The sequence below is a fragment of the Crocuta crocuta genome, unplaced genomic scaffold, assembly GCF_008692635.1.
Source record: "Crocuta crocuta isolate KB4526 unplaced genomic scaffold, BGI_CrCroc_1.0 scaffold29, whole genome shotgun sequence".
NCBI lineage: Eukaryota > Metazoa > Chordata > Mammalia > Carnivora > Hyaenidae > Crocuta > Crocuta crocuta.
Genome location: NW_027533280.1, coordinates 5830395 through 5843923, shown reverse-complemented (window position 1 = coordinate 5843923; position 13529 = coordinate 5830395). Strand labels below are relative to the sequence as shown.

The following is a 13529-nucleotide window of genomic DNA, read 5'->3' as shown; positions in this document are numbered from 1 at the left end:
AAGCAGTTTGCCACAGATCAGAAAGAGGCAGTAGACGGAAGAACAGGAGGTCTACAAGCACTCCTTTGCCCACAGATGACTCACTGCACCCATATGCAAGACCATATGCCATTCTTGGGGAAGATCGTCTAAGAGAAAGAAAATTACCACCAACTACTTTGTCTGTAGGTGTTAAGGTGCCTTCATGGGCAAGAGCCACAACATGATTATTAATAAAGGACTCCTAAGTTAGTTAAATGCAGATCTACCTGCCTCAGAACCTGGGTCTTCAGAGGCTTCAATTCAAGCCTGTCTTGAATTGCAGGACAGAAGCAGTGTGTGCCTGAGAAAGGCAGCCCAGGGAGCCTGCCGCTGCGGCCACGTGCTCTCGCCATACCACAGCTGCATCTTGCTGAGAAGAGCTTGAAAACAGGGTGTCTCAGGTACTCCCCCTACCCATGTTTTGGCATCATACTCATGGGTGTTTGTAGATGACATGACCCATGCTATAGAACATAATTAAAAAATCATAGAAATGAAAGGAATCTTAAAAACAATTCAGATCCCTCACTTTCCGCATGAGGAAACTGATACTACTGTTTTTTTAAATTGAGGTTGATCTGTTTAACTTCTAAAAGTTTAATTGCATCTTACTATGTATTTTTGTTAAAATATTATTTGCAAATATAGCATTCAGTGTTCATTTAGTTGCCAGTATAAAGATTATCTCTAGACGAACATATATCCACATTCAAAAGTAATATGAGCTCTTTGTTATTTCAACATGTTACTCATATGCAGTGTGTAATTTTTATGAATGCCATGCTAGTTAGTGAGCACCATAAGGTTTACAAAATGGAACAGGAAAAGAAAAAAATAGCACCAGAAAATAATATATCACACAGGAATCCACTGCATTCATGCCGAGAAGATTTTAGCAAGTAAATCAATGTCATCTAAGTGCTTCTACTACTCACTTCCAGCTTGCATCAAGAAGCAGGAAGCAGCTTCTGAATCTGATGCCATAATCCACACAGCCCTCAAACCTTCACTCCATAAGGGCAGAACTGCCTGTGGTTTTGAGTTTGTGAGGCCAAGAAGATGTGGAGCAGTAAGTACTTGGGGACTGACAAGTGTTAATCATGAAACTAGATGTTCAGGGTCCTGGTTACACTGTGTCAGTGACAGTGTGAAGTGCAGAGTCATGAGTGGAGCTGTGTGTTCTTTGTGCGCCACCCTCTAAAGTGCAGGACCCAAGAAGAGCTGGCCTACTGCCTTTTTACCACACCCAGGTCCTTCTCTGTCATCTACATTCAGGCATGAGTCCCCCAGCAGCAGCATTTTTTTTTTTTTCTGATCTACTCAGTGACTCCAGGACCTGCTTTAAGAGGCCCTAATATTCTTGTGCTTTCGAGCAGATACCCTGATGTGTAGACTGCAGACTGAGAACTGTGATAGTAGCAGTAACACATGCTGTGTGTCACAGACGCTGTTCTAAGTTCAGTATTTTGGGGTAAGAAAAATGGTACCATAAATGGCCATGAAACGTTCTCAGAAATGGCCTCCACCTCAAAAAATCAAGACAACCATGTCTTTTAAATGTGGTCAGTGGACTGTACAGTTACCCAAATACATAACCTACAGGCGACCATCGCCCTTGGTTCCTGCTGCAAAACCTCAATTGCCAGGAACCTTATGTCACATTTCATCAGAAAAAAACTTGAATTCCAAGTACTTTTCTGCATGTGTGGCTGCTGCCAGCCTTTTGGGCAGGAATAAGAATGGATTTAGCCACATTCCCAAAGAGCCACAAATACCTCACAGGAGAAGCAGAGCTACACCTGAGGGGTGAAGGCAAGTATCTCTTCCCCTACCTTGTTATAAGTGTAGGGTGTTGGTGAGGTAGGTATGATGCCAGATTTCTCCTTCTGATGCCTTCTCTGAGCCTCCAGTACCTGTCAGAATCAGACCAAAGGGGACAATTTACTGAAAACCACAGCAATGACCTACAACTTGAGAAAGAATTCTGGAAGGCTGAAGAGGATAGACACTGGTGGTCAACAATTCAAAACAAAACAAAACAAAACAAAACAAACCTCTGTAAAACACAAACTTTCATAAACCTTTTACCCCTTTTACAACCAACAATTTATCAGTGTTTACCCAGGTCAAGGACATGATGATCAAGTCCTTAAAAGAGACTGAACTCTTCTTCCTGTCCATCAAGGCATCTGAGATCATGTACTTTTTCCTGGAGACAGACATTCCCTTATCCCTGTATAAAAGCAGAGCAGTGCTGGCCAGTCGGTCAGGTTTGAGGTACTTGTTGCCATCAAGGACTATAGCAATCATGCCGGTCTGGGTGTTAAGTGTTCCAAGGAGGTAACCACTGCCATCCATGGGGCCATCATCCTGGCCAAGCTCTCCATTGTCCTGTGCAGGCAGACCCCTGGGGGAACACTACTGGCACACCCTACAGATTCCTTGAAGGTGACAGGATGATGTGACTCTGCGCTGGTCTGCTTCCCCCTCACACCCAGACACCCATGCCCACAAAGCTGCTGATGGCAGGTGTTGACAGCTGTCACACCTCAGCCAGGGGCTACAGTGTCACCTGGGGCAACTTTGCCAAAGCAATCTTTGATGTCATCTCTAAGACCTATAGCTGCCTCCCCCCACCCAACACTCTGGAAAGAGACTGTGTTCACCAAGTTTCCCTGTCAGGAATTCACTGACCATCTTGACCACATCAGAGAGTCTCCATGCAGAGAACTCAGGCTCCAGCTATGGCCACCACATAGTGTTCTTATACAAGAGGAATAAAGCGAATTAATTAAACCTGAAAAAGAAAATACCATTTATAACAGCACAAAAAATAGTAAGGATAAATCTAACAAAGATGGGAAAGACCTGTACATTGAAAACTACACAAATAAAGTAAAAATAATGGCAAAATAAAAGCAAAACTAAATGGAGCAATATAGCCTTCTTATGGGTTAGAAGGCTCAGTATTGTTTGGATGTTAGTGTCCCTATTAGTTAGTTCAATATTTGAACCGTACCTCTAAAAGAACCCTAGTCAAAATCCCAGCAAGGTCTTTTGTAGAAATTAACAGCTGATTCTAAAATTCATATAGAAATGTAAAGAAATTAAAATAGCCAAAACAACTAAGAAAAAAGTTGGAAAGCTAACACTACTTTATTTTATATAATTATAAAATATTATATAATTATTATAAAGCCACAGTAATCAAGACAGTACAGTACTGGTATAAAGACAAAGAGATCACTGGAACAGAACAGAAAAATCCAAAATTAAACCCACACATATACATTCAGTTGATCTTTGACAAGGGCTCAAAAGCAATGCAATGAAGAAAAGATACCCTTTTCAACAAATGGTACCAGAACTGGATATCAAAATGCTAAAAAATTACTTGGTTCCATACTCCTGCATTATACAAAAGTTATATCAAAATGGATCACACACCTAAATGTAAAGCCTAAAACTATAAAACTTGTAAGAGGAGATCCTGGGTGATCTTGGGTTAGGCAAAGATTTCTTACATAGGAAACCAAAAGCTAGGTCCATAAAACATTTTTAAAAATTAATTGGCTTTCACCAAAATTAAAATCTTTTGCTCTTCAAAAGACACTGTTAAGAAGAGAATGAAAAGATAAGCCACAGACTGGAAGAAAATCTTTCCAAAGCATATATCTGATAAAGGACTTATATCTAGAATACATAAAGAACTCTCAAGTTCAGCAATAAGAAAACAACACAATTTTAAAAATGGGGTGGAGCACCTGGGTGGCTCAGTCAGTTGAGCGATCAACTCTTGATTTCAGCTCAGGTCATAATCTCATGGTCTGTGGGTTTGAGCCCCATGTTGGGCTCTGTGCTGACAGCATGGAGTCTGCTTGGGATTCTTTCTCTTCCTCCTCTCTCTGACCCTCCCCACTTTCACTCTCTCCCTCTTTGTCTTGCTCTCTTTTTCAAAATTATATAAATAAATAAAAAAAATTAAATCAAATTAAAATTAAAATGGGGGGAACGATTTGAACAGATGCTTCACCAAAGAAAATATACAAAAGGCAAAGAATCACCATGAAAAGATGCTCAACATCATTAGTCATTAGAGAAGTGCAAATTAAGACCACAGTGAAATACCACTACATCCCCACTAAAAAGACTGTCTGGGGCGCCAAAGTGGCTCAGTGGATTAAACGTCTGACTCTTGATTTTGGCTCAGATCATGATTTCACGGGTTCATGGGTTTAAGCACAGAGCCTGCTTAGGATTCTCTCCTCTCGCTGCCTCACCACCTCCCTCAATAAATAAATTAACTTAAAAAAAATAATAAAAGACTGCCCATACCAAATGCAGGTAAGAGTGTGGACACCTTACACTCTAAGACACTCTAAGGCTGATGTGAATGTAAAATCGTACAACCACTCTGGAAAACAATTAGTCAGCTTGTAAATAATGATCTAGCTATTCCACTTCTAGGTATTTACCCAAGAGAAAAGGAAATAATTTTGTACAAAAACTTGTATACAAATGTTTATAAGACCTTTATTTGTAATAGCCCAAAACTGAAAACAACCACATAGCCACCAATAGATGAATGGACAAACAAATCAACATACGGAATACTTATTAGCAGTAAAAGCAACTATTTACTGATACATGTAACAACAGGTAATTATGCTGAGTGAAAGAAAACACCAAAAGCTGAAAATACTGGATGATGTACTACTTTACACATAAATCTGCAGAAAATGCAAATAATCTATAATGACAGAAAGCAGATCAGTGGTTGCCAGGGAACGTGAGGACAAGAAGAGAGGCAGGGAAAGGTTACCAAGGAGTATGCTACAACTTTTGGGGGTGATGAATATGTTCACTACCTTGATTGTGGTGATGATTTAATGAGAATATATAAATATATATATTAAAACTTACAAAGTAATTAAATATGTATAATTTGTCATGTATCAATTATATTTCAATAAAAGTTTTTTCCCTTAAAGAGGGCTTCTTTGGTAAAACAAACCTTGAAAAGAATAAGTATCAGCTATATAAAAAATATGACACTCTGGCCATGATTAACCATCTTTAATTAAGAACTTTCTTTCCCACCACATACAACTTGAACATTGGACAAGATATAAGAGAAAGCGAGGGCATCTGGGTGGTTCAGTCAGTTAGTCGTCCAACTATAGATTTTGGCTCAGCTCATGATCCCAGGGTCGTGGGATCAAGCCCTATATCAAGTCATGGAGCCTGCTTGAGATTCTCTCTCTCCCCATGCCCCTCTCCCCCTTGCTTATGCTCTCTCTCTCTCTCTAAAATAAAATTGAAAAAAAAAAAGATTCCTTCATTTCTTAAAAAAAAATGTAAGAGAATACTTGTTTTCTGACACTGAACAATATACAACACAGTTCAGTGAACCCTGAGATATAGCAAGCAAATGTGGTAATCCATATGATTTATCAAGAGGCATTTTCTGGAATGCAGTGCAGGGAGAGGATCTAAGCAGAGTACAGAGGGCTCACAGGAATTCAGTAGTGTGGCTAAAATTTGTGGAGCCAACTACCAACTGTGGGGAAGGTACATAAAAATCTGTATAAGGATCCCTTTGATCTTTGGGTAAATGCAGTAAGCTGCACATGGAAGAGCAATACTCCATGAGACCAGAAAAGCATCCAGCTACTAGAACAACTACTCGGGAGCTATATAAGCTGAATAATTCCCAGATGTCGCAGAAGACTAGCAGGTACCTAAGGACCAACTAGCCAAAGTAAAGAGATCTTACTGATCATCTAGGGCATCAATAATTGGGGACCACAAGTTTTCCTCTAGGTAGCAGGGCTGAGGTAACCTGAGAACAAGGCCTCATCTAGACTCACTGTGGCAGAAGCAAAGCAAGTTTCAAGACAACCAAGTGGATCTGCATGTAACTTATCACTCACCAAAACAATACTTTTATTTAAAAAAAATTATTTTTAATGTTTATCTGAGAGACAGGCATAGAATGCAAGCGGGAGAGGAGCAGAGAGAAGGGGAGACACAGAATTCAAAGCAGGCTCCAGGCTCTGAGCTGTCAGCACAGAGCCTGACACAGGGCTCAAACCCAACGAACTGTGAGATCATGATGTGAGCTGAAATCGAACACTTAGCTGACTGAGCCACCCAGGCATCCCTTTTTAAATACTTTTAAATGACAACAAAACCCAACATTCACCAACATAATATTATAACATCCAGCATCCAATCAAAATTTCTTCAACATGCAAAGAAGCAGGAAAATGTAATCCATAACCAGGAAATGTGATCTGTAACCAAGAAGGAAAAAAATCAGTCATAAAAGCAGACTCAGAAATGACAGGGGGTGGTGCAAGCAGCAGACAAGGATTTAATTAAGTTATTAAATATGTTGAGGTACTTTAAGGTAAGCATGAACAAAAGGAGAAAAGAAACAGATGATATAAATCAGAAATATGGGGCACCATGGTGGCTCATTCGGTTGAGCATCCAACTTTTGACCGACTTTTTCAGCTCAGGTCATGATCTCACCATTTGTGGGTTGAAGCCCGGCATTAAGCTCTGCACTGGCAGTACAGAGGCTGCTTGAGATTTTCTTGCCCTCTCTCTCAAAATAAATAAATAAACATTAAATAAATAAATAAATCAGAAATGAAGAATTCTCAGGGCGCCTGGATGGCTCAATCGGTTAAGTGTCCGACTTCGGCTCAGGTCATGATCCCATTGTTCATGGGTTTGAGCCCTGCGTCGGGCTCTGTGCTGACAGCTAGCTCAGAGCCTGGAGCCTGTTTCAGATTCTGTGTCTCCCTCTTTCTCTGACCCTCCACTGCTCATGCTGTCTCTCTGTCTCTCAGAAATAAATAAAAGACATTAAAAAAATTTTTTTAAAGAAATGAAGAAAATCACAGATTAGACAATGCAGAAGAGTAGTGAAATTCAAATCATAGTAACAGAATTCAGCCAAAGTGAAACAGACAAAAAAAAGATGAAAAAAAAAAAAAAAGACCATGGAGTGCCTGGCTGGCTCAGTCGAGGGACCATAAAACTCTTGATCTCGAGGTTGTGAGTTTGAGCCCTACCTTGGGTGTAGAGATTACTTAAAAATAAAATCCTAAACAAACAAACAAACAAACAAAAAACAGAACCTCAATGCTCTGTGTGTGATCTAACCTACATGTAACTGGAGTCTTGAGGAAAAGGCAAAGAGGACAAGCAGAAAAATATTTTTAAAAATGCGAGAAAATTGTCCTAAACTGATAAACACCGTAAACTGACAGATCCAAGGAACTCAAGAAACCCCTAGCAGGAAAAACAAACACCTACACTACAGTCAAACTGCTGAGACCTGATTAGGATCCAGGATGTAGAAAGCTGGAGTGTTACTCCCATCCTGACAACAAGGAAAAACTAAACTACAAAATCCTCACTTTTCGTGAACCCATTAGAGATCAGAGGTCTCAAGGCAATGAAATATTCTGCAATCTAAAGAAAGACAGGCCCTTCCAAGAAGAAGCAAGATGTAAAAACTGGCTCACCTATGACAGAACCAGGAGGGGGCATTATAGCATGCCATATGAGTAAAAAGAATTCAGCTAAATTTTTAACAAACTGCTAAAAGACCAAGTATGGACTAACAGGAGGGGCTAGCAGACCCTGCAGGAACCACAGAAACAAGGGGAGTTTGCACCGCTCACAGACACTTCTGCACAGACTTTCACCTGACACTCAACAGGCCCTGCACAAGACTGAGGCTGGTTCAGAAAAACAGATACCTGTTGTTGCCAATACCCTCCACCAGGCTAGCACGCACAATCTAGTGCTAGAGGAGAAGACGTGAATTGAGAGCCCCTCTGAGGTACATGGCATATAGGCAAGGCCAAAGCTAATGATGGAGAAGAAACATTAAAAAGAAATAAACACGGGGTGCCTGGGTGGCTCAGTCAGTTAAGTGTTCAACTTCAGTTCAGGTCATGCCCCTACCCATTCACACTCTGTCTCTCTCAAGAGTAAATAAACGTTTTAAAAGATTAAATACAAAACTTAATAGATGTTTTATTAAATTGACTGAATCATTAAATATTTTCTACAATGCAAACTCCAAAATACCAATCTTTTTATTTATTATTTTTTTAAATCTACATCGAGTTAGTTAGCATATAGTACAACAATGATTTCAGAAGTAGATTCCTTACTGCCCCTTACCCATTTAGCCGGCTCATCCCCCCTCCCAGAACCCTCCAGCAACCCTGTTCTCTGTATTTAAGAGTCTCTTATGTTTTGTCCCCCTCCCTGTTTTTATATTTTCTTCCCTTATGTTCATCTGTTTTATACCTTAAATTCTTTTTTTATACCTTAAATTCTTCATGAGTAAAGTCATGAAGTTGCATCCACATAGTTGCAAATGGCAAGATTTCATTCTCTATGATCACCGAGTAATAATCCATATATATATGTGTGTGTGTTTACTTTATCCATTCATCTATCAATGGACATTTGGGCTCTTTCCACACTTTGGCTATTGCTGATAGTGCTGCTATAAACATTACAGTGCATGCACCCCTTCAAAATATTACACCTATATTCCTTGAATAAATACCTAGTAGTGCAAATGCTGGGTTATAGGGTACTTCTATTTTTAAGTCTTTGAGGACTCTCCATACTGTTTTCCAAAGTGCCTGCACCAGTTTGCGTTCCCACTAGCAGTGCAAAAGAGAGCCTCTTTCTCTGCATCCTTGCCAACATCTGCTGTTGCCTGAGTTGTTAATGTTAGCCATTCTGACAGGTGTGAGGTGGTATCTCACTGTGGTTTTGATTTGTATTTCCCTGATGAGTGATACTGAGCAATTTTTCATGTCTTGGTTGGCCATCTGGCTGTCTTTTTTGGAGAAGTGTCTTTTCATGTCTTTTGCCCATCTCTTTACTGGATTATTTGTTTTGGGTATTGAGTTTGATAAGCTCTTTTTTTTTAAATATTTTTATTTATTTCTAGGAGAGAGAGAGAGACAGCGTGAGCAGGGGAGGGTCAGAGAGAGAGGGAGTCACAGACTGAAACAGGCTCCAGGCTCTGAGCTGGCAGTCAGCACAGAGCCCGACGCGGGGCTCGAACCCACAAACCGCGAGATCATGACCTAAGCGAAAGTCGGACGCTTAACCGACTAAGCCACCCAGGCGCCCCAGAGTTTGATAAGCTCTTTATAGATTTTGGATACTAATCCTTTACCTGATGTCATTTGCAATTATCTTCTCCCATTCCATCAGATGCCTTTTAGTTTTGCTGTTTCCCTCACTGTGCAGAAGCTTTTTATCTTGATGAAGTCCCAAGAGTTCATTTTTGCTTTTGTTTCCCTTGCCTCCAGAGATGTGTTGAGTAAGAAGTTGCTGCGGCTGAGGTCAAAGACGTTTTTACCTGCTTTCTCCTGTAGGATTTTGATGGCTTCCTGTCTTAGGTTTAGGTCTTTCATCCATTTTGAGTTTATTTTTGTGTATGGTGTAAGAAAGTGGTCCAAGTTCGTTCTTGTACATGTCACCGTCCAGTTTTCCCAACACCATTTGCCAAAGAGGCGGTCTTTTTTCCATTGGATATTCTTTCCTGCTTTGTCAAAGATTAGTTGGCCATATGTTTGTGGGTTCTCTATTCTGTTCTATTGATCTGAGTGTCTGTTTTTGTGCCAGTACCAGACTGTCTTGATGATTACAGCTTTGTAATACAGCTTGACATCCAGAATTGTGATGCTTCCAGCTCTGCTTTTCTTTCTCAGCTTGCTGTGACTATTGAGTCTTTTCTCGTTCCATACAAATTTTAGGACTGTTTGTTCTAGCTCTGTGAAGAATGCTGGTGTTATTAGTGATTGCATTGAATATGTAGATTGCTTTGAGTAGTATCAACATTTTTAACAATATTTGTTCTTCCAATCCATTGATCATGGAATATTTTTCAATTTGTGTGTGCGTGCGTTGTCTTCAATTTTTTTCATAAGCTTTTTATAGTTTTCAGTGTATAGATTTTTCACCTCTTTAGTTAGGTTTATTCTGAGGTATTTTATGGTTTTTGGTAGAACTGTGAATGGGATCAATTCCTTGATTTCTCTGTTGCTTCATTATTGGTGTTGTACATTGATTTATATCCTACAACTTTGCTGAACCCATTAATCAGTCCTAGCAGTTTTTTGGTGGAATCTTTTGGGTTTTCCTCTTAGAGTATCATGTCGCCTGCAAAGAGTGGAAGTTTGAGTTTCTCCTTGCCGATTTATGCCTTTTATTTCTTTCTCTTCTCTGATTGCTGAGGCTAGGACTTCCAACATTATGCTGATTTACAGTGGTGAGAGTGGATATCCCTGTCGCATTCCTGTACTTAGGGGGAAAGCTCTCAATTTTTCTGCATTGAGGATGGTATTAGCAGTGGGTCTTTCATATATGACCTTTATGATTTTGAGATATGATCCTTCTATCTCTACTTTTTTGAGGATGAGGATTTTTATCAAGAAACAGTGCTGTATTTTGTCAAATGCTTTTTCAGCATCTATTGAGAGGATTATATGGTTCTTATTCTTTCTTTTATTAACATGATTGTATCACATTGGTTGATTTGTGGATATTGCACAAATTTATTTGCACATCCCAGCAATAAATCCCATTTGATTATGGTGAATAATTCTTTTAATGTTTTGTTGGATCCAGTTGGCTCATATCTTGTTGAGAATTTTTGCATCAATGTTCATCAGGAAAATTGGTCTATAGTTCCCCTTTTTAGTGAGGTCTTTGTCTGGTTTTGGAATAGCTTCAAAAGAATAGATGTTAACTCTTCTTTAAATGTTTGGAGAATTCCCCTGGAAAGCCATCCGGCCCTGAACTCGTTGGTTGGGAGATTTTTGATTACTGATCCCATTTCTTTACTGGCTATGAGTGTATTCAGATTTTCTATTTCTCCCTGTTTCAGTTTTGGCAGTTTATATGTTTCTAGGAATTTGTCCATTTCTTCCAAATTGACCAATTTGCTGGCATATAATTGCTCATAATATTATCTTATTATCATTTGTATTTCTGCAGTGATGGTTGTGATCTCTCCTCTTTCATTAGTGATTTTGTTTATTTGGGTCCTTTCCTTTTTCTCTTTGATAAATCTGGCTAGGCAGTTATCGATTTTGTTAATTCTTTAAAAGAATCAGCTTCTGGTTTCGTTGATCTGTTCTGTTTTTCTGATTTAATATAATTTATTTCTGCTAAAATTTTTATTATTTCCTCTTCTGCTGATTTTGGGCTTTATTTGCTGTTCTTTTTCCAGCTCTTTTAGGTGTAAGGTTAGGTTGTATATTTGAGATCTATCTTTCTCCTTTAGGAAGGTCTGGATTGGTTTATATATAGTTCCCAATGCCTTTGGCACATCCCAGAGGTTTTGGGTTATTATGTTTTCATTTTCACTGGCTTCTATGTATTTTCAATTTCCTCTTTAATTTCTTGGTTAACCCATTCATTATTTAGTAGAATGTTCTTTAATCTCTAAGTAGTCATGGTCTTTCCAAATTTCTTCTTGTGGTTGATTTTGAGTTTTATAGTGTTGTGATCTGAAAATATGCAAGGTATGATCTCAAACTTTTTGTACTTGTTGAGGGTTGATTTGTGACCCAGTGTGTGATCTACGCTGGACTATGTTCCATGTGCACTCAAGAAGAATGTGTATATTCTACTGCTTTAGGATGAAATGTTCTGAATATATCTCTTAAGTCCATCTGGTCCAGTGTGTCATTCAGAGCCATTGTTTCCTTGCTGATTTTCTGCTTAGGTGATCTGTCCATTGCTGTAAGTGGGGTGTTGAAGTCCCCTACCATTATGGTATTATTATCAATGAGTTTCTCTATATTTGTGATTGATTTACACATTTGGGTGTTCCACACTGGGGGCATAAGTACTTACCATTGTTAGATCTTCTTGGTGGATAGACCCCTTAATATAATGCCCTTCTTCATCCCTTGTTACAGTCTTTATTTTAAAATCTAGTTTGTCTGATATAAGTATGGCTACAGCAGCTTTCTTTTGACAACCATTAGCATGATAGATGGTTCTCCATCCCCTTCCTTTCAATCTACAGGCGTCTTTAGGTCTAAAATGAGTCTCTTGTAAGCAGCATATAAATGGGTCTTATTTTATCCATTCCGATACCTTGTATCTTTTGATTGGAGCATTTAGTCCACTGACATTTAGAGTACTGAAAGATATGAATTTAGGACCATTGTTTTGCCTGTTGAGTTGGTGTTTCTGATGATGCTCTCTAGTCCTTCCTAGTCTTTGTTGCTTTTGGTCTTTTCTATTTTGTCTTTTTCTCCATGCAAAAGTTCTCCTTAAAATTTACTGCAGGGCTAGTTTAATAGTCACAAACTCCTTTAGTTTTTGTTGTCCAGGAAACACTTTATCTTTCCTTCTATTCTGAATGACAGCTTTGCTGGATAAAGAATTCTTGGCTAGGGGCACCTGGGTGGCTCAGTCGGTTAAGCGTCCGACTTCAGCTCAGGTCATGATCTCACGGTTCGTGGGTTCAAGCCCTGCATCGGGCTGTGTGCTGATGAATAGCTCAGAGCCTGGAGCCTGTTTCAGATTCTGTGTCTCCCTCTCTCTCTGACCCTCCCCTGCTCACGCTGTCTCTATCTCAAAAATAAATAAAACATTAAAAAAAAAAAAAGAATTCTTGGCTACATTATTTTTCCCATTGATATATCCTGCCACATCTTTTCTGGCCTACCAAGTTTCTGTGGATAGATCTGCTGCAAACCTGATTTGTCTTCCCTTATAGTTAAGGACTTTTTTTTCATTTGCTGCTTTCGTAAATCTTTCCTTGTCTGTGTATTTTGTGAATGTGATTATGATATGCCTTGGTGATGGTCAGTTTTGTTGAATCTAATGGGAGTTCTCTGTGCTTCTTGGATTTTGATGTCTGTGTGCTTCCCCAGATTAGGAAAGTTTTCCACTATAATTTGCTCACATAAAACTTCTGCCCTTTTTTATCTCTCTTCATCTTCTGGGACTCCTAGGATTCAGATGTTCTTCCTTTTTAATAAGTCACTGAGTTCACAAAGTCTTGAATCATGCTCCTTTGCCTTGGCTTCCCTCTTTTTTTCTCCATTATTCTCCAGAGTTTGGTCTTCTAAATCACTGATTTTTTGCTCTGCTTTATCAATCTTTGCTGTCGTGGCATCCATTTAAGACTGCATCTCGGTTATAGCATTTTTAATTTCATCCTGACTAGATTTTCTTTCTTTTATATCCACAGAAAGGGATTCTATGATTTTTTCAACCCCAGTTAGTACTCTTATTATCGTGGTTCTAACTTCTAGTTCAGACAACTTGCTTACATCTGTGTTGTCATTTCTTCCTGGCTGCCATTTCTTCCTCTTCTTTCTTTTGGGGTAAACTCCTTCATTTTGTCATTTTGGAGGAAGAAAAAATAAAGTAAAAAATTAAAAGTAAAGAATTAAAAACAAAACAAAAAAATCAAATAAAGCTAGACCGTA

The 13529-nt window shown here is 39.1% G+C and overlaps 1 protein-coding gene across 1 annotated transcript in view; it reads right to left on the bottom strand.

The window, feature by feature from the left end:
• MAPKAPK5 (MAPK activated protein kinase 5) overlaps window positions 1-13529 on the bottom strand; it is a 43983-nt gene that overhangs the window by 8238 nt on the left and 22216 nt on the right. Inside the window, exon 8 of the mRNA XM_077748076.1 lies at window positions 1854-1934. Coding sequence (XP_077604202.1) covers window positions 1854-1934 — 81 coding nt within the window. The remainder of the gene's footprint in view (window positions 1-1853; window positions 1935-13529) is intronic.